General features: G+C 38.4%; 1 protein-coding gene across 2 annotated transcripts in view; it reads right to left on the bottom strand.

The window, feature by feature from the left end:
* The window catches only part of IMPG1 (interphotoreceptor matrix proteoglycan 1), a 152,139-nt gene that overhangs the window by 52,466 nt on the left and 73,995 nt on the right, over window positions 1-25,678 (bottom strand). For both annotated transcript variants that reach the window (XM_011942932.1, XM_011942933.1), the window contains 2 exons: window positions 24,539-24,615; window positions 23,574-23,652 (listed from right to left, as the gene is read on the bottom strand). In XM_011942932.1, the coding sequence (XP_011798322.1) occupies window positions 23,574-23,652; window positions 24,539-24,615 (156 nt within the window). The remainder of the gene's footprint in view (window positions 1-23,573; window positions 23,653-24,538; window positions 24,616-25,678) is intronic.

The raw sequence follows: 25,678 nt of genomic DNA, 5'->3' as shown, positions 1-25,678 counted from the left end.
AAGCATTCTGGAAGTTGGTTCTGTAAATACATGTTTTGAAGATGTTACTACAGCACATCACATGCTATCAGCTAGAGGGAATTGTTGAGTGCAAAGAAGGAAAGAATGCGAGAGACTAATTCTAAATTTCTGTTTTTTAAAGATAGTTTAGAAGCATCAACTTTTTGGGGGACACTTTAGTAGTTCCAGAAGGAGCTATTTCAAACTCAAATTTCTAAATATTACTCATCCTCAAGTGATTTACAAAAGGTACTTGAGCTGCCTTTAGTGCAGTACATGCCTGATTAATTTCACACCCTTGGTATTGACAATTGTATTTAAAATATGATATTTCTTCCACTTTTATTTTACAGAAGATTTTGAGAAATTTTCAGGATTAAGGAAAACAAACTGAATTTGAAGAAATCACAGCCTAATCATATATTAACATTAAGCTATTAAAAATTCAGCTTTATATAATATATTGTAGGATGAAGGTGGTGGTGGGGGAAGAATTTATAGCATTCTCTGCAAAGCCTGAATGCTGAGGTCATGTGGATGTTAAGAAGAAAATCTGAATAATTCAGGCAACAGACTGTAATTTACCATCTGAATTAAGAAAATATATTCCACTTTGGGAGGCCAAGGCGGGTGGATCGCAAGGTCAGGAGTTCGAGACCAGCCTGGCCAGCATAGTGAAACCCTGTCTCTGCTAAAAATGCAAAAATTAGCCTGGCATGGTAGCATGCGCCTGTAATCCCAGCTACTCAGGAGGCTGAGGTAGGAGAATTGCTTGACCCGGCAGGCAGAGATTGCAGTGAGCTGAGATAGTGCCACTGCACTGCAGCCTGGGTGACAGAGCGAGACTCAGTCTCAAAAAAAAAATTATATATATATATTCAAACAACTCTCCTCACCTGCCACAAAGAATGCCCAAATAATGACTATTTTTCTGAGCAACTCACCTCTTTTTACTTTTAATGTAATATTTTAACTATGGTTTGAAGAGAAAATGTTACATTGAGGAGGTTCACATTTTGTAACTATGATTCTGCATTAACCATAGCATTTTATATAGTCTGTACTGTCAACAAAAGAAAGGGTGAGGAACACCCTCATCTTTAAAATCCAGTGACATCATCATTATCATTAACATCCATTCATCTGCTATCATCCATCTCTCCATCCATTTAGTCAGTCATCCATTCATCTAGAGAATGTCCCTGCGGCAGAGGAAAACAAGGAAATGGATAAGAGTTAGTGTACAAAGAAAGAGTGAAATTGCTGCAATTCAAGGGCAGCTAAAATGGATAACCACATCAAGAAGATGTCAGCACTAAATGAGGACGACCTTAAATGATCATGCTGTTTAGTATTTTATTGAAACGATAGATTTGGGTGCACAAGGAGATATATCCCTGGTGCACCCAAATCTATCAGTTTCAATAAAATGCTAAGCAGTATAATGAATAAGCAATCCTATAGCAATTTTAGAATTAATATATAGGGAGAGAGCCTTCTACTTTTAATTAAGTGCAGCTAATAAAGGGACAGTTTTGAAGTACAATGACCTGTGTGTTTGTGCTATAGTAATAAAAATAGCATGGTATTGGCATAAAAACAGACATACAGACCAGTGGAATAGAATAGAGCATCCAGAAATAAAATGCACACATTTAAGGCCAATCGATTTTTGATAAGGTTGCCAAAAACACAGAATGAGGAAAGGACAGTATCTTCAAAAAATGGTTTTGGGACAATTGGCTATCCACCTGCAGAAGCATGAAATTAGACCCTCATCTCACATCATATACAAAAATCAACTCAAAATGGACTAAAGACTTAAATATAAAACCTGAAACTCTAAATCTACCAGAAGAACACAAGGGAAAAAATCTCCATGACAATGGTCTGGGCAATGATTTTTTTGGATACAACTCTAAAAGCACAGGCAGCAAAAGTGAAAATAGACAAACAAGATCACATCAAACTAAAAACCTTTAGCACAGCAAAGGAAACAGAGTGAAGAGAAACCTAAGAAATGGGAGAAAATATTTTTAAACCGTACATCTGATAGGCAATTAATATTTAAAATATATAAGAAACTGAAACAACTCAATGGCAAAAAAAAAAAAAAAAAAAAAAAAGACTTAAGCATACATTTTATTTATTTAAACCACATTTCATTCCATAAAAAATTTGAGGTGGACTAATGACCTATCAGTGCTAACAACAAACTGAAATGTTATTGTTTTCCATTTTCTCAGAGTGGTTTATGGATGGGAAGACTTGGAGAGTCTTTTTCAAGCAGGAACTCTAAATTATCCGAAGTGACTTCGTGGTACACTCATTAAATGTGATACCTTAGCTACAAAACACTAGGTAATTTCACTCTTTGAAAAATAATAAAATTTTATACCTTAAAAAGTGCTTCCATATATTTTGTCGATTATTGTTATTTCTTAGAGATGGGGTCTTGCTCTGTTGCCCAGTCTGAAGTGCAGTCAGTGGCACAATCATAGCTCACTGCTGTCTCCAACTCCTGTACTGAAGCAGTCCTCCCGCCTTAGCTTCCAGGGTAGCTGGGATTATAGGGGGAGCTGTGGTATCCATTATGATCCCCAAAGGTTTTAGTAAATATTATAAATATTTACATTATATACACATTTATATTTCCCACAAAAAACCAAAACTTTTCCCATTATTTGATTCAATGTCAGTTACTTAATACTCGAAAACCTTTCTTTGGCTTTTTGTCTTGGTTCTCCCTCTTCCGCTTTGTGTATTGTATGTCTGGCCCCATTTCATGCTGTGACTTTGCTGCACTAGAGCGTCTTTGTACACAAGATTATGCGTTTTTGTGCTTTCTCTATCTTTCCTTTTAATAAGTTCCAGCACACACTTTTGTTGTTGACATATTTTGCTATTGTTTTCTTTTCTATATGCTCTTTATTTCATTTGTATCTATTAATGCCCCTCTGAGAAAGGCAAGGTAGGCAGTGTTAGCCCATTTGCAGATGAAGCATCTAAAGCTCAGAAAAATGAAAAGTCCTACTCGAAACTGACTATGGCAGGTTCAGCACTAAAGTACAGTTTCCTTAACATACCCCTTTTATTTCCACAAAAGAGCCAAAAGCTGTTGTTTTACTCTTTGTCAGGGCTTCATTCATTCATTCATATATGGATTCTTGTATTTATTAAACAAAAATTATCGAATATCTACTATCTTCCATGTACTTGTGAGTCACTGGGGCAATAACAATAAATAAGATAAATATATTCCCTTCCTCAGGTGATTATAGTAGTTAAAAATAGTGCAATAACTCCAATTTATTGAGCACCTTTGGTGTATGTCATACCTAAATGTCACAGCCAGTTTATAAGGTATTATCATCCCCAGTCTGCAGATAGACAAACTGTGGCATAGAAAGATAAACACTTTTTTGGGGGGAGGAGGGGACAAGGTCTCTGTCTGTTGCCTAGGTTGGAATGCGGTGACATGATCATGAGTCACCGCAGCCTCCACCTCCTCGGGCTCAGGTCATTCTCCCATCCCAGCCTCCCAGGTAGGTGTGACTACAGGTGTGTGCCACCATACCTACCTATTTTTTTTTTCTACTTTTTGTAGAGACAAGGTTTCACCCTGTTGCCCAGGCTGGTCTCAAACACCTGGGCTCAAGGAATCTGCCCACCTCAGCCTCCTGAAGTGCTGGGATTACAGGCGTGAGCCACTGCGCCCCACCAAGATTAATAAACTCTTAATATAGTATCAGCGATGAGGTCCTCAATAAGGCTGACATTGGAGCAATATATTCATAGTCTCAAAGGACAATTGGTAGCTTGGCAAGGTGCTGCAGCCAATGTATGTTGTGTAGAGTTGGATGGAAAAGGTGTGGGGAGAGGGGACATCCAATGAAGTGGCAGTGCTGAACCTTTGTGAATTAATGCCACTTGTTGCACAGGACAATGACCCTGCTGGTCAGGGGCACGTGGATTTCCTAATACGTTATATAAAAGAAAGGACAATCTTCTATGGTCAATAATGGATCTCCAAATCACTTTTATCACGTTTCCCAAGTGGTATAACGGTCTTGAAGCGCTGAGTAAAGCAAGTCTACTAACAATCTCCTTCCCACCCCAGTCTGGTTGGGGAGAGTCCAGAAGCTGAGATTTTAGTAAACGACAAGCAAGGAGTACAGATATTCCTTTTTGCAATGAAAACGCAGACTGTAGAAGTTTTGAGTTAAGGAAAATTACATCAGGGATATTTTAATGATAGCAATTCTGCCAATTTAGCAAAAGCCTTATTTATATTCCTCATACAATTTCACAACAAAAGAGTAACTGTATTTATTAACAATGAACTTTGTCTCAGAAGAGTCACTCACCCTGTTAAACCACAGGCCTTTGTGAGGCTAATGCTGAAATTAATGAGGCAAATGGAGAAACTGAAAGTCTGAAGAGTCAAAGTATTTGTAATAAGAAAAAGCAGAATGAATCAAGGATGAGAAATGAATATCTGATTCCACACTGTATTGGGGGATTAGCTACTCAGGTATCACCTGAACAGTAGGTCTGGTCAACGTGCCTGGTCAACTATAGTTTCAGACACGATCACACACTTATGGAATGGAGAATATTTAAAAAGATGTGCCACAAAATGTGCAAATTTGAAGGAGAAATTTGATTTATGAATATGAAAAAGAGGGCAATATACATTAGATATATATAAAAGATAATCCATCCTGATTTACTGTGTATTAAACTTTATGAAACATTTTTCTAAAAAAACTTAAACATGAGGTTTTAAACCTTTAAGGTATATCAGGAAAAGAAAACACTATGTGCAAAGGCATGAAAGAGAGCAGGATATTCATAATATAGGGGTGTGATAGTTAATATTGTCAACTTGACTGGATTGAAGGACATAAAGTATTGTTTCTGGGTGTGTCTGTGAGGATGTTGCCAAAGGAGATTAACATTTTAGTCAGTGGGCTGGGAAAGGCAGACCCACACTCAATCTGGGTGGGCACCATCCAAAAACTGTCAGGGTGGCGAGGATAAAGCAGGCAGAAGAAGGTGGGAGAGGCTGACTTGCTGAGTCTTCTAGCCTTCCTCTTTCTCCTGTACTAGGTGCTTCCCGCTTTTGAACATCAGACTCCAAGTTCTTCAGGTTTTGGACTCTTGGACTTACACCAGTGGCTCTCAGGCCTTCGGCCACAGACTGAAGCCTGTACTATTGGCTTCCCTACTTTTGAGGTTTGGAGACTCCGACTGGATTCCTTGCTCCTCAACTTGCAGATGGCCTGTCGTGGGACTTCACCTTGTGATCATGTGAGCCAATTCTCCTTAATAAACTCCCTTTCATATATGCATATATCCTATTAGTTCTGTCCCTCTAGAGAACTCTGTGAGTGTGTTGGAATTGCAAATTTGCTCCGACCCCAGACCTACTAAGTCAGTAAGACTGAAGGTGAGGCCCAGTAGTCAGTGTTTTAAGAAGCCTTTAGTGGGATTCTGATTCATGGAAGAATTTGAGAACACTGGTAGAGGAAAGGTTCCACAATTTGTCATGGGGAAATTTAGTGATGAAGCACTGCGATGAAGCCCTGGTCCTGATCTGCCCCTGTGGAGGATATAATACAGCATTTTCCTTCTGCCCTCAAGCCTCTTACATCCTAATGATCCACAGGTGTCTCTTCATTATAGCTAGTCTGCTGGTAAAGTCTTAGGTCAAGAAGAACCGCACAAACATTCTATGCTTAATACCAAAATCTAATAAAGTCCATAAAGAGGAAATGCTGCTTTAGAGTTAATTTAATTAAAGGGAAGAAAATTCAACTTCAGTCAGTAGCTTTGAACTCTGATGAGTAAAAAATCCATAATGTGATCACATTGAAGTTTCTTTAGAGGCGTTCTTCCATTTGACATTTAAAATGCATTTTATATCAGGGAATGTCATTCGGGAAAAATAGATGACTTTTTCTGCTGTGTAGCTGAAGAACTTGTTAAAAAGCAAATACATGTGAAAAACCATGTTTGAATTTCCAGGTGTTGTCAGTCTAAGCTGGTCAACATCTTTCTTTGCTTAGATCTTAATGGAATATAAATCCCTCATAAAAAGAGAACTGGTAAGATAGTCTTTAGTGCTTTTGCCAAGTTACAGTAATAGAAGATATTTGTATTCCAGTCACTTAAAATAATTGCTTCCTGCCTCTAAGCATTCTGGAAGTTGGTTCTGTAAATACATGTTTTGAAGATGTTACTACAGCACATCACATGCTATCAGCTAGAGGGAATTGTTGAGTGCAAAGAAGGAAAGAATGCGAGAGACTAATTCTAAATTTCTGTTTTTTAAAGATAGTTTAGAAGCATCAACTTTTTGGGGGACACTTTAGTAGTTCCAGAAGGAGCTATTTCAAACTCAAATTTCTAAATATTACTCATCCTCAAGTGATTTACAAAAGGTACTTGAGCTGCCTTTAGTGCAGTACATGCCTGATTAATTTCACACCCTTGGTATTGACAATTGTATTTAAAATATGATATTTCTTCCACTTTTATTTTACAGAAGATTTTGAGAAATTTTCAGGATTAAGGAAAACAAACTGAATTTGAAGAAATCACAGCCTAATCATATATTAACATTAAGCTATTAAAAATTCAGCTTTATATAATATATTGTAGGATGAAGGTGGTGGTGGGGGAAGAATTTATAGCATTCTCTGCAAAGCCTGAATGCTGAGGTCATGTGGATGTTAAGAAGAAAATCTGAATAATTCAGGCAACAGACTGTAATTTACCATCTGAATTAAGAAAATATATTCCACTTTGGGAGGCCAAGGCGGGTGGATCGCAAGGTCAGGAGTTCGAGACCAGCCTGGCCAGCATAGTGAAACCCTGTCTCTGCTAAAAATGCAAAAATTAGCCTGGCATGGTAGCATGCGCCTGTAATCCCAGCTACTCAGGAGGCTGAGGTAGGAGAATTGCTTGACCCGGCAGGCAGAGATTGCAGTGAGCTGAGATAGTGCCACTGCACTGCAGCCTGGGTGACAGAGCGAGACTCAGTCTCAAAAAAAAAATTATATATATATATTCAAACAACTCTCCTCACCTGCCACAAAGAATGCCCAAATAATGACTATTTTTCTGAGCAACTCACCTCTTTTTACTTTTAATGTAATATTTTAACTATGGTTTGAAGAGAAAATGTTACATTGAGGAGGTTCACATTTTGTAACTATGATTCTGCATTAACCATAGCATTTTATATAGTCTGTACTGTCAACAAAAGAAAGGGTGAGGAACACCCTCATCTTTAAAATCCAGTGACATCATCATTATCATTAACATCCATTCATCTGCTATCATCCATCTCTCCATCCATTTAGTCAGTCATCCATTCATCTAGAGAATGTCCCTGCGGCAGAGGAAAACAAGGAAATGGATAAGAGTTAGTGTACAAAGAAAGAGTGAAATTGCTGCAATTCAAGGGCAGCTAAAATGGATAACCACATCAAGAAGATGTCAGCACTAAATGAGGACGACCTTAAATGATCATGCTGTTTAGTATTTTATTGAAACGATAGATTTGGGTGCACAAGGAGATATATCCCTGGTGCACCCAAATCTATCAGTTTCAATAAAATGCTAAGCAGTATAATGAATAAGCAATCCTATAGCAATTTTAGAATTAATATATAGGGAGAGAGCCTTCTACTTTTAATTAAGTGCAGCTAATAAAGGGACAGTTTTGAAGTACAATGACCTGTGTGTTTGTGCTATAGTAATAAAAATAGCATGGTATTGGCATAAAAACAGACATACAGACCAGTGGAATAGAATAGAGCATCCAGAAATAAAATGCACACATTTAAGGCCAATCGATTTTTGATAAGGTTGCCAAAAACACAGAATGAGGAAAGGACAGTATCTTCAAAAAATGGTTTTGGGACAATTGGCTATCCACCTGCAGAAGCATGAAATTAGACCCTCATCTCACATCATATACAAAAATCAACTCAAAATGGACTAAAGACTTAAATATAAAACCTGAAACTCTAAATCTACCAGAAGAACACAAGGGAAAAAATCTCCATGACAATGGTCTGGGCAATGATTTTTTTGGATACAACTCTAAAAGCACAGGCAGCAAAAGTGAAAATAGACAAACAAGATCACATCAAACTAAAAACCTTTAGCACAGCAAAGGAAACAGAGTGAAGAGAAACCTAAGAAATGGGAGAAAATATTTTTAAACCGTACATCTGATAGGCAATTAATATTTAAAATATATAAGAAACTGAAACAACTCAATGGCAAAAAAACAAATGACCTGACTAAAAAGTGGGCAAAGCACACAAACAGTTATTGCTCAAAAGAAGACACACGAATGGCCAACAGGTATATGAACAACTGCTCAATGTCATTAATCATCAGGGAAATGAAAATTAAAACCACAACAATATATCACCTCATAACTCTTAGAATGGCTATTATGAAAAAGACAAAGGATAAAAAGTGCTAGTGAGATGCGGAGAAAAGGGAACATTTGCACATTGTTCTTGGGAATGTAAATTAGTGTAACCGTTAAGTAAAGCAGTATGGAAGTTCCTCAAAAAATTAAAAATAGAACTACTCTGTTATTCAGCAATCCCACTAGTAGGTATATACACAAAGCAAATACAATCAATATTTTGAAAAGATATTTGCACTCCCATGTTCTTTTCAGCATTATTAATAAAAGCCAAGATATGGAATCAAGCTAAGTGTTCACTAACAAATGGATGGATAAACAAAATTGTCCACACAAGGAAAACCATTCAGTCTTAAAAAAGAAGAAAATGCTATCACTTGTAACAACATGGATGAGCTTGAAGGACATGATGTTAAGGAAAATAAGCCAGGCACCGAAAGACAAATACCATATGATCTCACTTACACTGTATGAGGAATTTTTAAAAAGTTGAATTCCTACAAGTAGAGAGTGTTCTTACTACAAATAAATGATAAATATGCAAAATAATGCATATGCTAATTAGCTTGATTTAGGTATTACAGAATGTGTACATATTTCAAAATATCATGTTTGATATAGTTTGGATATTTATCCCCTCCAAATCTTATGTTGAAATGTAAATCCCCAGTGTTGGAGTTGGGGCCTGGTGAAGGTGTTTGGATCGCGGGGGCAGATCCTTCATGAATGGCTTAGTGCCATCCCCTTGGCTATGATTGAGTTCTTGCTCTGGTAGTTCATGTGAGATCTGGTTGTTTAAAAGAGCATGGCATCTTCCCCTTCCCTTGCTCTCACTCTTGCCATGTGACATGCTTGCTCCCACCTCACCTTCCACCATTGATTACAAGCTTCCTGAGACCCTCACCAGAAGCCAAGCTGATGTTGGTGCCGTGTTTGTACAACCTGCAGAACAACGAGCCAATTTAATCTCTTTTCTTCATAAATCACCCAGCTTCACGTATTTCTTTATAGTAATGCAAGAACAGCCTAACGTAATGTTGCACACAATAAATATATACAATTTTGTCATTTAAATATAAACAAATAAAGATAAATTTATTTTTTTTTGTAAACAATAGTTTGAGCCATTTGAAATTCCTGATATTTGTGATTTTGGCCCAGAATATGGTAACCTAATGTCTGAAGTGGTTTTGTTTTTCTGGTTAGATTCTGAATGATATGGATCAACTAAGGAAGAGAAACTTCCCACCAAAAAGGGACTTTAAAATGTTGGTCCTGGAAGACAGGATGCAGTAGGCAGATAACCAGGGTGTCCCTTGTATGGTTAAAGAGGCAGAGAGAGGCAGAACTGCCTGGCTAGGGAATATACACAGGTAGCCAGCATTTTCCAGGTGGGGCCAGATCAGAGATCATAACTTTAAACAGATTGGCTGAGTCATTAGGGAAGAAAAAAAGAGAAGTCAATTGCAGAATCCTGCTAAAAAGTGTTTATATTTCAATTACTACATGAAAAAAATTAATAAATTTCTCATCTAAGAGAATGCTTTAGTGATATAAAACAAATCCTTTTCTTATCCTCATAAATACTCTGTGTATATTGCTTCTGTTGTTTTATGGACTATTTCAATCCTACTATTCAATTATCTGGCTCCGGACTGGACAAAGCTTGGAGAGCAGTTCCTTTACAGGACCCAGCTTTAGCCAGATTTTGTTCTGTTTGTGCTGAGCCATATTGAATTCTGAGGCAAAAGGGAGAATGTGCCCCTCTTTATGCACTTATCAAAATATTCTCTCATATTCTGAACCAAAAAGAAAAAGTTAATAAAAGTGCTAATGTGTTAATAAAAGAAAACGTAACAATATATGAAGTCTCACATTGCCTGATCTGTTGGTGCCCATGTCAACCCTTATAAATCCACCTGAAGAGGGATGAAAGAGCCTCACAGGCCAGGAACCATGGGCAGATTGGAAATGACTGCTCCTGTCACAAAATAGTACAATAAAACAAACAACAGCCAATCCTTATTTACAATTTTGACATGTGTTCATCATGGTAAATGATGAGCTACGTACCATGGTTTTTTTTGGTACTTTGGTACTTTAATTTTTTGAAATATTACATTTACATAATATCTTGATTCCTGAGGTTTTGGCTCCCTTTAAATGTTGCGCCTGACACGAGCGCCTCACTCGCCACACTGTAATCCCAGCCCTACTTGGGCGGTGCGCGTTACTCACATGGTGCATTGAGATTAGGTGAAGAGGAATAAGAAAGAGTCAGCCAAGTCTTCGTAGGAATTCATGAAAAAAGATTCTAAGGAATTTAAAAAAAAATCCCAGTATGGACTGAAGATCTTAATAATTATTATAATAAAGATTGAGGGGAGAAAAACAGGTCCATCAAATCATGGGCAAATTGGCTTTGAATTGGTGGAGGACACTGAAGGCTCAGATCTGGAAGAGGATCTGCAGAAGATACTTTATTGCTGAGCATGAATTTGTGAGAAAAATTTGAAATTGGGAAAATGGCCGTAGAGGAGAATGATGCTGGTAATATAACTCGTCCTTATCAAGCAAAGTGGTTATCAATAATGAAGGCTGAAATATATCATTACTGGAATATTGCCATAAACTGCATAAAGTGTCAAATTGGATCTCTCGCCCAGCCTGCATAGGAGGAAGCAGAATATGTTAACTACGAGGAGAAAAAAAATGAGATTCCCTAGGGGAGAAATGAAATGAGAAATACATTAGTTTGCATGTGAAGGCTGCAAACTTAAAAGCAAAAAGAAAACAAATAAAACAGGCAGTTAAACCAACAAAACCTCAGATGATTCTAATGAAACAGGAGAATTTTGTACCTTTCATGTATGATGAAACAATGTATCAAATTGCACCATAAATGAGACTTTTAACTTATAATTACATCTCAGGAAAGTTTTCTCACAATCAGTTTTTTCTTCTGTTTTTAGCCTGGAATGAAGGGCACTCACAGTTGAGTCATGCCAAGCAGCAGGTTCCATTTTCCATATTGAATAGGGCAGTTAAGGCCTAGGTATTGCAGTACTAGTTTCCTGTGTTTCTTTGGTGAGGCCTAAATTCCTCTTAGCCTAAGAAAGAAAAAAACTCCCTGGGAGGGGTATTCAGTGAAAAGATTCATCTGAGCTGAAATTCAGCCAAGGCCTCCTATGACTCTTCATCCTCTGTCATTGCCCCGGGGAAGATGGGAAGGATCGTTGAACTTCAGTCTGACACTCAAGTCTTGTTGTTTAAGTGTTCTCACTCTTATTCCTATGGGATACCACTGAAAATATTCAGCCCCTTAGAGCAATGTGGAAATCACGAGTGAAACTTATAAGAAAGCTAGCAGATTACAGGTACACAGCACAATAGTAGTCTGGCTTTGTCCAGCTTGAAAGATGAACCTGCTTCCCTTAACTAGTTCTGCTTGCCTCCTTTCCCTGAACTATCTGGTCCTCTTTCCCACCTCAGGTTCTTCGTGAAACATTACTCTTTTAAATCGGTTCTCCCAGGGAAATGCCCAAGTTGCAGTTCCAGTTTCCTTTCCAGGAAGCCACTGTGTCCCCAGCATTGATGTTTGTGTCTTCCATGGAGTCTTGCTCAGTACCCACTACTGGTCTACCTCCAAGGTCTTAAGCCTTGCTCAGCCCTCTTCTGTCACATCCAATGATTGAAACAAAGATTTCCCACCATTAAAAGGCCCTTTTAGCTATTTCAGTTTTGTTCTATCTCACTTTTCCTTCCTCTGGACTTCTTTCTCCTTACCACTGCCAGTTCTCTCAGCTGTAATGTTTCTGGCATTTTTTTTTTTTCCTTTTTAGAAACAAGGTCTCATGCTGTTGCCCAGGCTGGAGTGCAATGGCACAATCATAGCTCACTGCATTCCTGCCTCAGCCCCCTGAGTAGTAATTGCAGACATGTGCTGCTGTGCCTGGTTAATTTTTGTTTCTCGAATACTGTAAAGCATCATGTACAACTACGTCTATTTAAATTTAACACACATAAGATGCTTAAAACAAAAAGGGAGGCACATAATTTGCTTAGTACCCTTGAGATACTCTGGCTATCCAAGTTGAAGAAATTTACTAAAATATCATTCAAGAATGTCCCAGATATACAGTCTGACAAAATTATTGCAAACTCTCATTAAAAGCCCTGAAATCAATGACAAACTTGCTATCCCATAGAGTGAAGATTGGTTTGAGGATCTAAAGAGATATATTTTCTTAAACTATAAGCATATGCAGATCTTGGTTGGGCATGGTGGCTCACATCTGTAATCCCAGCACTTTGGGAGGCTGAGGTGGGCAGATCACTTGAGGTCAGGAGTTTGAGACCAGCCTGGCCAACATGGTGAAACCCTGTCTTTACAAAAAATACAAAAATGAGCTGGGTGTGGTGGCGCGTGCCTGTAATCCCAGCTACTAAGGAGGCTGAGACAGGAGAATCTCTTGAACCCATGAGGTGGAGGCTGTAGTGAGCTGAGATTGCGCCACTGCACTCTAGTCTGGGTGTCACAGCGAGATTTGGTCTCAAAAATAAAATAAAATAAAATAAAATAAAATAAAATAAAATAAACATATGTAGATCTTGTGTTCTTAGCACAGACCCAAAACAGGTAACTATGTGAAGAGAAACAATGTTAATTAGCTTGACTATAGTAATAAGTTTATTATATGTATGTATATTAATGCATTATGTTGTTACCTTAAATATATATGATTTATGAAATGAACCAAAAAACAATAAACATGGTCATTCAAGGCAAATAAACAAACTTACAAATACAAATAGATGTATTCATTTACTTCTCTGAAAATGCTTTCATTTGTTTCATCCCTATCAATGAAGTTTGGCGAGTTTTGGAAATGCTGGCTTTGGATGATATTTAGTAAGCATATTATTAAAATTCTGTGGATTAGCACTTGTTCCAGCATTTCAAATAGCATAAAGCTCCTGCTCAAACACATTGTCTGGCAAGGATTTTACTTAACCTGGCAATACAGAGAACGGGCCAACTAGCAAAGAAGAGTTATTTTTCTATCTCATTCATTGCTGTGGAAGAAAAATAGAGAAAGAAGCTGAAAATCCTCTTATCGTTTGGCTTATTCAATAGTCAAAATGTTAAATTCCCTTTGAGATTAATGGGACCTATTTAAAGATGGAAATCTCATTTTCCCAGGCCAGTCGTGGTGGTTCATGTCTATAATCCCCACATTTTGGGAGGCTGAGGCAGGAGGACTGCTTGAGCCCAGGAGTTTGGGAACAGCCTGAGCAACATTAGGAGACCCCACCTCTACACACACACACACACACACACACACACACAATCTCATTCCTGCCTTTTACATATTTAAGGTCAGATGGATGATGTGACCTGTCACTTTGAGCAGAAGTGCATAACAATTCCAGAAGGTTGCTTAGTTGCCTGTGTAGACTCCCCTCCCATAAACTGACAACTGCATGCAACTTGGAATCTACTGACACCTTCACAAATGCTGTTTCATTTTCTTAAAATGTAAAAACTGAAGGAGATTATTCACAGGAGTGTCTATCCATGCGCCCCAATCCATTACATATATTCTATTTATTTCTATCTTAGGACTTCGAAGATGTCATTTTCCCTCAATGCAAGAACTACTTCTTTGATTAAAATGCTAATCACATTGTATACCTGTACTAAGGCAATTCCCTGCAACAGAACCGAAGGTGACATTCCTTCCTCATAGTCTCACAGGTGGCTTTGTCTGTGCTTGGTTATTCTCTGGCCTCAAACCATTAGCATGAAGGGTGCTTCTCACTTTCTGTAAAAATGGGTGGCCAGGCATGGTGGCTCACGCCTGTAATCCCAGCACTTTGGGAGGCTGAGGTGGGCAGATCATGAGGTCAGGAGATCGAGACTGTCCTGGTAACACAGTGAAACGCCATTTCTACTAAAAATACAAAAAATTAGCTGGGCATGGTGGCACGTGCCTGCAGTCCCAGCTACTCAAGAAGCTGAGGCAGGAAAATCGCTTGAACCCGGGAGGCAGAGGTTGCAGTGAGCCAAGATTGCACCATTGCACTCCAGCCTGGGTGACAGAGCAAGACTCTATCTAAAAAAAAAAAAAAAAAAAAAGAAAGGCAAAAGAGGCAGACACACCTGACTTTTCACCCTAACTGTGATGTTACTTCATTTGAGTCCAGATAAGGGAATATGATACAGAAACCTTTGTAGCTGTGAAAACACCAGTCTTGATCACTTGAGAAGTGATTAGTGGGAGAATAGAAAATTGTGGAACTGGTTAGATGCCACTTTGACCACCTAACTTACGCCAGTCCCTTCTGAACAACTTTCTCTCTATTCTCGTTCCATTATTGAGTGCATATTTCCTATCCTCTCTTCTGCTATGAGCTCCTTCCAGTTCCTCAGGAATGGACACCTACTACCATTAATGACAAACACATCTTTTATATTATAATTAAGTGCATCCTGTCAAGCAAACCCACTTTCTCTTTTCACCAGATGGATTGTTGAATTGTGACTTGATTTTGTCTGTTCTAGTTCTGTCTTTGCATCTATGGTGCTGACATAACATATAGGGCTCCTTGTTTTTTTCCGACTATGCTGAGCTCATTCAAGACATACTGTGATGATTAATTTGATGTGTCAACTTGGCTAAGCCACAGTACCCAGATATTATTGTAGATGTTTCTGTGAAGGTATTTTAAAAGATGAGATTAACATTTAAATCAGTGGACTCTGACTAAAGCAGATTACCCTACATAATGTGAGTGGGCCTCATCCAATTAGCTAAAGGCCTCGATAGGAAAAAGACTGATATCTGCAGAGGAAAAGGGAATTCTGCCAGCAGATGGCCTTCGGACCATCGACTGCAACAAGAACTGCATCAAAGTGCAACTTTCCCTGGTTTTCCAGCCTGTCACCTAGCTTGCAGATTTTGAACTTGCCAGCCTCCACAAGAATATGAGTCAACTCCTTAAATAAACCTCCCTCTCCCTCCCTCTCTCTCTCTCTCTCTCTCTCTCATTGTGTTCCATTAGATTTTCAACTCCAGCATGAAAAGAAATTTGGTGTCTCATGTATAACATAGATGACTATGGGTGTGTTTCATTTCATGGTGATCCAGACTCTTTGACCTATCCTTCGCCATCCACCATTATCCAAAGTAGTCCTGGGTTTATTTTACTTTTTAAATAAAATATCTCTTGTATCATCTTCCTTCCTTCTGCATCTATGCTCCCAAAGCTTCACACCAAATACAGAACAAAATCCTCCACTTTCCTACTTTTCACCCACCAAGCTGTGGGCAGACCAACTTTCCCTAAGCCCCATTTTCATTACCCCCCTCATTTTCTGAAAACCCAGAACAAACTCCTTTTTCTGACTTTTAAGGTCCTGCTTGCTATATATCCTTCCCTACTTATTTCTCAGCATTCTTCCCTGAAACTCCAATCTCTGCAGCTTTGCTTATGAAACTTGTTATACGTGGAGGGTCATCTCCTCTCCCTTCATGAAAGTCCTTTATACACTTCTTGACCCAAGTAAAGCTCCATGAGTGCTTTCTTTGATATCTCTGTTTCTCATGTTTGTCTTCTCTTCTGAACTAAAATAATTATGTACCTCTGTTTAGTCTACGTAAAGTTTAAGTAGTATTTATATTTTATACATAACATCTTACATTGTTCACTATCTCATATGTGTAGGTCTTGAATAAAGGAAGTAGACGGGAAGTGCACTGAGGTCTCTTGTGAACTTAATCTTCCTTTCAGAGCCAGACTTTGTGCTTGTTGAACAAAGAATAGTGAACGTTGGAAGTTCTGGTGTTTTTAATTAGTTATTAACAACTATTAGTTGTTGATAGTTCTCAATATGACATTTCAATTTACCCCCAAATTTAAGCCTTGGAAACATCTAAGACATATATAATGGTGCATTGTTATTTAAATTGGGATTGCGTCTTTGACAGCTGTCAAAACAGAATACCAGAGATCAGATAACTCAAACAATGGACATTTATTTCTCACAACTCGGGAGGCCATGAAGCCCAAGGTCAAGGCACCAGCAAAGCCAGTGCCTAGAGAGATCGCTCGTCTTAGTTTGCAGGCAGCTGTCCTCTAGTTGTATCCCCACACGGCAGAAAGGGAGAGAGAGAAAGGGAGACAGAGGGAGAGAAAGGAAGAGACAGGAGAGAGAGAGAGAGAGAAAGGGAGAGAGAAATCATCCCTCTTTTGTCTCTTCTTATACGGGCTTGGCCCTCATGACCTGATTACCTCCCAAAGGCTCTTACCTTTGACCTAATTACCTTCCAAATACCATCACAGTGAGGATTTAGGTCTTTCTTCCTTAAGCCTTCAGTAACCTTTCTCAAAAAAGTTCTTAATTCTCCACATATGATAACTGAGTGATATATTTTTAAGATTTAAGATTTTTTTTTTTTTTTTTTGAGACGGAGTCTCGCTCTGTCACCCAGGCTGGAGTGCAGTGGCCAGATCTCAGCTAATAGTCACAATGGCTTAATTTTGAAAAGCATTTAAAAGTTCATTCAAGCAGGGCTGTTCTCTTTGTCATTAGAGCTGTTTACTACTGAGGGATGATCAGGGAATAGCGCTCAATAGGTTTTTCCTAATTGTTTCAGTGCTAGCAAGTGTGAAAGGAAACAGAACCAAGCCAGCTTCCAGGTAGTCTGTGAGGGGCTGCAGAGCTCTGTGGCATGGTGCAAGCCTCTACTCCTGGCCTGAGCTGCTGTGTGCTGGTTTTCTCTCTGTTCAGTTTAATGTTGGAAAGAGATTAAACAGATCACTACTCTTCATAAAAATTGGACTGTGACTTGGGAAAGGAGTTGGGAGCAGCCTGGAAAAAGGGTGGTCACGAAGAGGGCTTTGAGAGAATGAGGGCTTAACAGCATGATGCAACAGGGAATGACCAAGATAGCACTGGCCAGGGAGAAGTTTCCAGCAAAGGATGTGACTGACATGTCAAGACAGGACAGCTATGTAATAACTTGAGGTTGGTGACTGGGTGGTGCTGCACTATGGCTTCCTCCTGTTCTTATCAACTCAACTCACAATAAAGTTGATCCACTCATAGAAATATCTACCTCCAGAATGAAGAGGGGGTGAAAGAAGGGAACAGATTCAGGAAGGGAGATGGAATAATATCAGTTCACTAGAGGGCAGAAAGTCAAAACAATTTTCTTGGGAATTGCCAACATTTGAGGCCGGGTACTGAATTTCCCAAACTGAAATATTGAAGGATGTATTAAGTCACCTGACATTTCTAGGCTAAATCTAGAAGTACCAAGTTGAAAGAACTTCGATTTACTTTTCGTCTTTTCCTGGGCATTGTAAAGATTGTATCTAGGGATGGGGTGCAATTGGAAGTCTTGTTGAATGGCCATTGTTTCTTTTCTTTGGATGACGTTTTTCTTGTAGACCTCTCAGAATAATTTTTATAAACAATATACTCCTGTTAGGAAAAGCTTGCTCCCTGGTAGGAAAGAACAGGCAAAAATATTGACCACTGTTGCCTAAACTCAGTTCAGCTGAGTTGTTCTTACAACTCTTTTCAAGTCTTACTATTATCCTTTCATCCTAAAGTGGAGCTATTTAAATAACATCTTTGCCAAGCCTTCCTGATTGAGTTCGGAAGTGTCCACTTTTGGGCTAGGAGAGAGGCTTATTGCAAATTTCTTTCCCTGCATACCTACATGCAATCAATGTGGTAGTTGGTACATCACATGAGGTGGAGCTGATTAAAGTTCTTCAGCACTCTCATTTTGATGAAAGTGTTTACCAATAAGGGACATTGCCCTACACGTGAGGCTGGAACTACGTGGGTACCAGCACAGGGAGGGCACATATCCTCCAGGCATTTCCTGTCTGAGATGATAGTACTGACAGGCCTAATAAGGTCGACAGCAGTTACAAATAGTTATGAAACTGCAATTATATGCCAGACACTGAGCTTAGCACAGGAATTTTTTAAAAAGGAATAAGAGCATATCTTTTTACTTCAGGAATTCAGTCTTGGAGGGATTCCAGACATGCATAGCAATAGTTTCAATTCTGTATGGTAAATGTTTGATGGAGGTCTAGATGACTTTTTGCTGTGGAATCAGGGAACAGATGGTAATTATAAATCCTTTTCAGGGAGCGGTTGGGGAAAACTTCACAGAGAAGGTAGCATGTTAGCTGAAACTAAAATATGAGTTGGAGGTCATCAAGCTGGAAGAATGGAAGAGTATTACAGGCACAAGAAAAAATAACTGGGTAAAAGCACAAGAGCATGACAATGAATGGCAAATTTTGGCAATGGTGAGTGGTGTGACCAGAAATGACAGCCAAATACTGCTTTTAGAACATTGATTTGGCTCTAAGGTTTTTACTAGACAGATTAAAAAGGGAACTAGATTATTCCAATAAACTCTGACTTTCATGGAGATATTGTAATACAAATTCATTCATTCACTGCTTTAATTCATTTAACATATATTAATTTTTAATATAGCATCTGGCTGGACACTGCCAATATAGGAATGAATAGAGACAGATGACTGTCCCTGACCACATGGAACATTAGCAGCTTGGTTTTATATTGAGTTCATTCAATTTAGTTCATGTCACAGATTCCTTTTGACAGAGTCAAAGGCTGAGGTGAGATAAAGAAAAGTTGGAAGTGTGTTAATTTCAGCATATTACCTAGATGGGCAATAAAAGACAAAACAATGCCCAGTAGTGCAGTAGCTCTGCTTAAAGCTTGCTTCTTCACTTAAAATACTGCAATTTATTAAGAGACTGGTTTCTACCGTAAATGGAATGTGTTGCAAGTGAAAAAGTCTGTAATTTGGGAGGGAGGACACTAAAGAACTTCTCTCCTGATAAACTAGATGATCATTCTAATGAGCTAAAAGAGAAATGTATTGTGGCCCACACACGTCTAAACCAAACCAAACCACAAAAAATTTTTTACCCTGTGAATTGATACTATTTTTGAACAAGTTGGATACATGTTGTGTGAAGGACAGAATATCAAGTTTCTCCTATATGTGGCTGACTCATTTTTATGAAATAGGAGTGATCTTTTTGAGACAAAGTCTCACTCTGTCATCCAGGCTGGAGTGCAGTGGTGCGATCTTGGGTCACTGCAACCTCTGCCTCCTGGTTCAAGCAATTCTCCTGCCTCAGTCTTCTGAATAGCTGAGATTACAGGCATGCAGTACTACGCCCGACTTATTTTTGTATTTTTAGTAGAGACAGGATTTCACCACGTTGGCCAGGCTGGTCTCGAATTCCTGACCTCAAGGGATCTGCCTGCCTTGTCCTCCCAAAGTGCTGGGATTACAGGCATGAGCTGCTGCGCCCAGCCGATGGGAGTGACCTTAACAGATAACCGGCTCTACAGAAAAGAATGGCTTGGGATCAGCTACTATAAAAAACAGTAACAATAGAAGACCCCACAATTCTATACACCATACCAATTCTTTTAGTGTCCTAGATGCATATTTTGCAAGTACTTTATCTCAGAATTAACTACTAAGTTAAACTGCTGAAGCTGAAAGATTTCTTTGAGTGCTTTACTGAGATTTTAATGGCCTGGTGGGTGTTTGGTGACACTAACCTCAAAAATTTTCCAGGCTAAAATTATCTCACTGATACTGTGGTGCAGGATTTTGGAGCCCTAATTTTCATTTTACCTGTACTTGGGAAAAAGCCAGAATTGTTTTATGAGGGAGGGAAGCCTTGTTCTTGTCCAGACTGCCCCTCCACTTCTTTTATTGTTTGTTTTCTATTTTCCACGTATAACTGTCTTTTTATCAGCAATGGTTCCCAGTTAGGGTTTCCAATTTTCATTGAGATATGTCATTTCTCCTCCCATTTGGGCTGATTATGAAAGCATATGGATCTGCTCTTGTCAATATGGAATATTTGCACTCTAGATCCAGGTCAGCAAATATAACTCTTCTTGCTCAATACAAATCAAGAGCTCAATTATGAGATATAATTTTTACTTATAGAGCATTGACTGAAGGTCAGACAGCACAGCTATTCCTCTAAATAATGCAAAATCAATTCTTGAATTAAGGCAGACTGTCAGCACCTAGTGCCTCCCAGAAGTTCTGTAATGAACTGGGCTTTGGCCTTCATTGAACATGTCCGGGGGGCCTTAAAGGAAACACCTGATACTGGCTTTACACAGTAGGAAGGTTCACGTGGACAGGACATGGTGCACTATAACCCAGACTGTCCTTATGAGAATTCATCAGATACGCTTTTCTCCTAAGCAATTACCATGCTGTATGCATGCGGATCTATATTAGGTGACTGATTATATTTTCCTCTTTACACAGCCTGTTAAGAAGCTCAAATCATGAACTACCTAAAGCAAACCTACAGAACTCTATGATGTGTATTTTGTATATGATTTTTCCTACAGTTATTTTAATAAATGTATTGATGTGAAACTTAAAACACATAAAATTAACTATTTTAAGGTAAATGATTCAGTGGCATTTGGTACATTCACAATGTTGTGTGATCACCACGTCAATCTAGTTCCCAAACACTTCCATTTCACTAAAGGAGTAATCTTTGTTTTATTTTCTCTTCCATTTTTCTTTCCATTCTTTAAAATAAAATCAATACAAAATCTTTTTGTATTGATCCATGTCTGTAAATCACTATAAATCTTTTTTAAATGATGTAGGATTTTAATAAGCAAAATTTAAAAAATTTAATAATAAGCCACACTGCGGGATATGGAGGAGTAGTAGGCAGGGTATATGAGAAGAACCGAGGAGTCACATCGTGGAAGCCCAGATGTAGGAGTTTCAAGAGCGGAGTGGTTAACAAGAGTCACGTGCCAGAAATGTCAAATAAAAAGAAGATGGAAATGAGACTGCTAAATTGATCAATTAGGAAGTCATCTGTGACTTTTGTGAAAGTTACATCCCTGCTTTGTGTGGTTAGAGGTGAAACCCTGTGGTGATTAGGAGGTGACATCATAGAGACTCAGAAGCCTAGACAATTTGGAAAAATTGACAGAGTAGTGAAATAGAGAAGAGGCTGTGGTTTGAGGGCAAAGCAAGTCTGAGGTTACACTGTTTGCAAAGGATGGAGCTACTTAAGCCAAATATAGTATAATAGATGTAGAAAACTTGAATAATGATCCTGGCTGTGCCACAAGCTATGATATGACCTTGAACAAGGCACTTCACATTCTAGCCTTGGTTTTCTCATTTGTGAAACACAGAAGCTTAACCAAATCATCTCTAAGATTTCTTCCAGCTTTAGTGTTCTATGGTATATTCATGAGTAAAAGAAATGTATAAATAAAATGGAAACAGTAAAGCAATTTGAAAATAAGATAATGCTTTCATCATATACTATTATTTTTATTAATCTAGCTGAAATGCTAATCTTATAAGGAAGTTTTATGATAGAATGAAAGAAAAGTATTCAGTGAGTGCTTAAGATCAATCATTTCACGAAAAGTTTTGTTTTGTTTTGTCCAACCAACTCTTAAAATAATTTGGATGCCAAAATAGTGGTTGATGTGGATTGTGGTTAATTATAAATGGCATAAATTCTTCGATATTTCTCCCATCAAGAGAGAAGGTCTATGTCCCCTCCCTTTGAATCTAGATGGGCTCTACAGCTGCCTAGCAATTAGAATGTGATGAAATGATGCTGTTTTTAGGTCCTTATGATATTAGAACACTGACACTCTGAACTCAGCTCCCATTCTGTGGCGAAACCCAAGCAACCCTGTGGAGAGACCTGTGGCGAGAAGAAATGAGGCCCCCAGCCAACAGCTCTGGGTGAGCACTGATTTGCCAGCCAGTGAGTGAACCGTTTTGAAAATGGATCTTCAACACCAGTTGAGATATTCCAGCTGACACAACATGGAGCAGAAAAAAGCTGTCCCTGCTGATCCCTGTCCAAATTTCAGATTTATTGGCAAAATAAATGGTTATTGTTTTAGGCCACTAACTTCAGGGATGGTTTGTAATGCAGCAATAAATAACCATGTCAAGAAGTTAACATTTATTCACCAATAATCATGTATATGAAATCCAATTTGTATAAGTAATTCTTCTATCAGGCCATATATGTATTCCCTTGCATTCTGTAAAATGGCATAATAATTGCACAGTGTTTATGAGGAAAATACAGTTAAGGTAGTTCACTCAAAACTTGTAGAATTTTGTGGAGACCTGTAACTAAAACAATAATAATCTTATTAAATATACCAGTCATAGCAAATCTCCAATGCTATTTGCATTTAGAATCACAGTACATTCTTATCAGCCTTGTATCCCGGGGCTTGTGTTTTTTACTTGTACGTTTACCACAGAGCTCTATAGAATGAAATTAATAGGGGTTCTTGGAGCCACTAAATCAGCTACTTTTTGCACTAAAAAAAGGCTCTCTGCAAGATTTTTGGTCGTTTTCTTCCCTAATGTCTTCATACGTTGCTAAATATTTCTCTTTAACTGTGAAAAAGTTTGATACTATTGCCTCAAAATTAACCTTCTTGGAGATTCAAAAGTGAATCACCAAGACTTCAGTGTTGACTGATATTCTTTCTTACTTACACATGTGCTAATTTACGCTAAAGAAACACATGTAGCAGAGCAGACTGTATCCATAGTCAGCATGTAAGGGGCACAGGAATACATATAGTGATTGTAAAGGCCCAGTCCACTGTTGACATGGCCGCTTGTCATGGACTTGGGCCTTAGGACCTACCTTGTCCTCATGGACTCTCAGTTTCCAAGCCCAGAGGAGATTGTTGTTCTGGGTGAGCAGCAGTTGGTGCTGTTTTGCTTTCAGCCTCCTTCACCAGTTCATTAGAAAAGGGCTGCCAGAGCTGGCTGTGGGACTGGGAACTAGAGCTGAAGGGAGGATGCTGTGGATGTCCTCCTCTGCAGAAAGCGTAGTTCAATGGACTGCTTTTCTGTTGGAAATGCTGGTGGCAGTGAACCTTTTCCTCGGTTGAGGATGGCTTTGTCACTGGTCTTTGAGGCAGTATCATAATGGGATTCATCGAAGAGTATGTTGTCATCTAACATAGACTTTGTGAGAAGAAACTTACCAGGCAGATCATGCTCTGCTCCATCCACTGTCTCAAGCTGGAGTTCAACAAGAGGAAGTGTTGGACTCAAAGTAGCATCCTGAAGAATGAATTTTGCAAGACAGATGTTGAGAAGGATGTATATGTATATAAGAAGGGCTATACCCATGTTTTAAAATTTTCCTTTAAATTTAAGCAAACTATTTTGTAGTTGACTTGACTCTACTATGGAGGAAGGTTCTGATATAGAAATATGTTCTAAAAGGGTAATATCCATTGATACAGTGGTAAAATAAGATCTATTGCTCCTTGGATAACTGAATCTGCCTGGATAGACTTAACTAACAGCTAAGATACTTTGATTTATGTCAATCATGTTATGAATTATTTCATTTTAGGAGGGAATAAAGCTTAATTCAGCACTTCTATTTATGAGCTCACCAGTGACAACTTCTGGCATAAATTAAATAAACATAGGTTTAAACTAAATACAAAAATTATTACTGAATTTATTATTCACTTTTAAAGACATTCATTTGCATTTATCAAACCCCCTTAAATAAATACATAGGTAAATCCTTAAGACATGACATAAAAACAAATTTATAAAGTATGATCGTGTTTATACATATTTCTGAAAGTCAAAGTTAAATAATATGTTCTGCTTTAATTATTCTTTTCAGTTCATGAAAATGTGTTTGTTTCATTAAAAATAGAGGCCATCCTGATTCTAACTGAAACAAAAATCTAACTAAATTGAAGGAAACTTTGAACTTTGAGATATTTGAAATGCAAGTTGTATTATATTTTATTAATACAGATACTGAAAGTGGGTTAAGCAAGTGCTGCTTGTAAAAAACAGAAAAGAATATAATTAGCATTGCAAAGGGGATTTTGCTCTGTTCGGTTCCTAAGCTGATTTGTTCTTTGATGGAAGGTTTTGAGACTTTGTTCCTATTTAAAGAACAAAAGGACAACAAACTCACCTCTGTTGTATCAGCAAAAGATGTGGGCAGCTCTGATTGGGTATCAGGACCAAAGGCTGGCAGTGATCCAGCAATTTCTGTGGGTAAAAAAATCACAAGATTTGAGTGTATCTTTCCTTTTTCTTTTGAGGTTGGGGCAATAAAACAGTCCAGGTTGAAATATGCAGAATAACCAATCCTTAAGGAGTAGTACAAGAAATCATTAAGAAACCGGAGGCATAGAAAAAAAGGTCATTAATCTGAATGATGTATTGAAGGACAGATGCAAAGGGTGCATCTTGCATGTTTATGTGATAAGAATAGTTATTAAGGTGGATTTTTAGGGTGTTCAGTTTTATTCTATAGATTTGGACCAAGCAGGCTGACTAATTATCTAGACCATTGGGGATAAAAATATGACTAAGCTGATAATAAACAAAATGATTAGAATAAATACTGGAACCAATGATCATTTGTGGCAAACTTTCAGCCTAAAGCCTGATTCTCAGAACGCCAAAGAGGGCTCAAAAGAGAGAAGCCCCGAGTATCAGGTTGTCTCTGAGAAGCTTCTGAAGTTGACCTTTTCTTGCCTGTGAGTTTCCCTGGCCCTTCGTCTTGTCCTAAGAGACTTTTATCAGATTTTCTAGTGGTAAGAGTGCCTATCTTAGGCAGAAAACAGAACTGGCAGAAAATGACAGTTTCATGTCGCGTTGTACTAAATGGCATTTCCAGTATCCGTCTACTTTGCCATTTACTGAACCTACTGTGGACTTCCCTCTGAGGATCCTGAGTGTGCCTGATGATCTTGTTGACTTCTTTAAATCCACTCTCCCGTCCTCTCCCTGCTACTTTCTGCCCCAGAAGGTTGAATAATACGGGCTGTATCAATGGTTCCTTGTGCTCTGTCTTTGGCATGGCTGACAACATTAGGCAACACTTCAAGTCTGGAGATAGTAATGAGGCTTGCTGCTTCTAGCCCCAGGGAACTCTCCTAATCCTTTGTGTACCAGCAAACCTTTACAAATGGTCCCTTTATTAAACTCTCCTCAAATTATACTAATTTGAATGTGCCATCTGTTTCTTGCTGAGATTTGACCAATTGACTAGATGAGAGAATCTGTTTAGATTGTGCCAGGGTAACAGAACTGTCTGTGGGTTCTT

Source organism: Colobus angolensis, unplaced genomic scaffold, assembly GCF_000951035.1.
Source record: "Colobus angolensis palliatus isolate OR3802 unplaced genomic scaffold, Cang.pa_1.0 Scaffold213, whole genome shotgun sequence".
NCBI lineage: Eukaryota > Metazoa > Chordata > Mammalia > Primates > Cercopithecidae > Colobus > Colobus angolensis.
The sequence above is the reverse complement of the archived record's forward strand: the minus strand, read 5'-3'. Positions and strand labels throughout refer to the sequence as shown.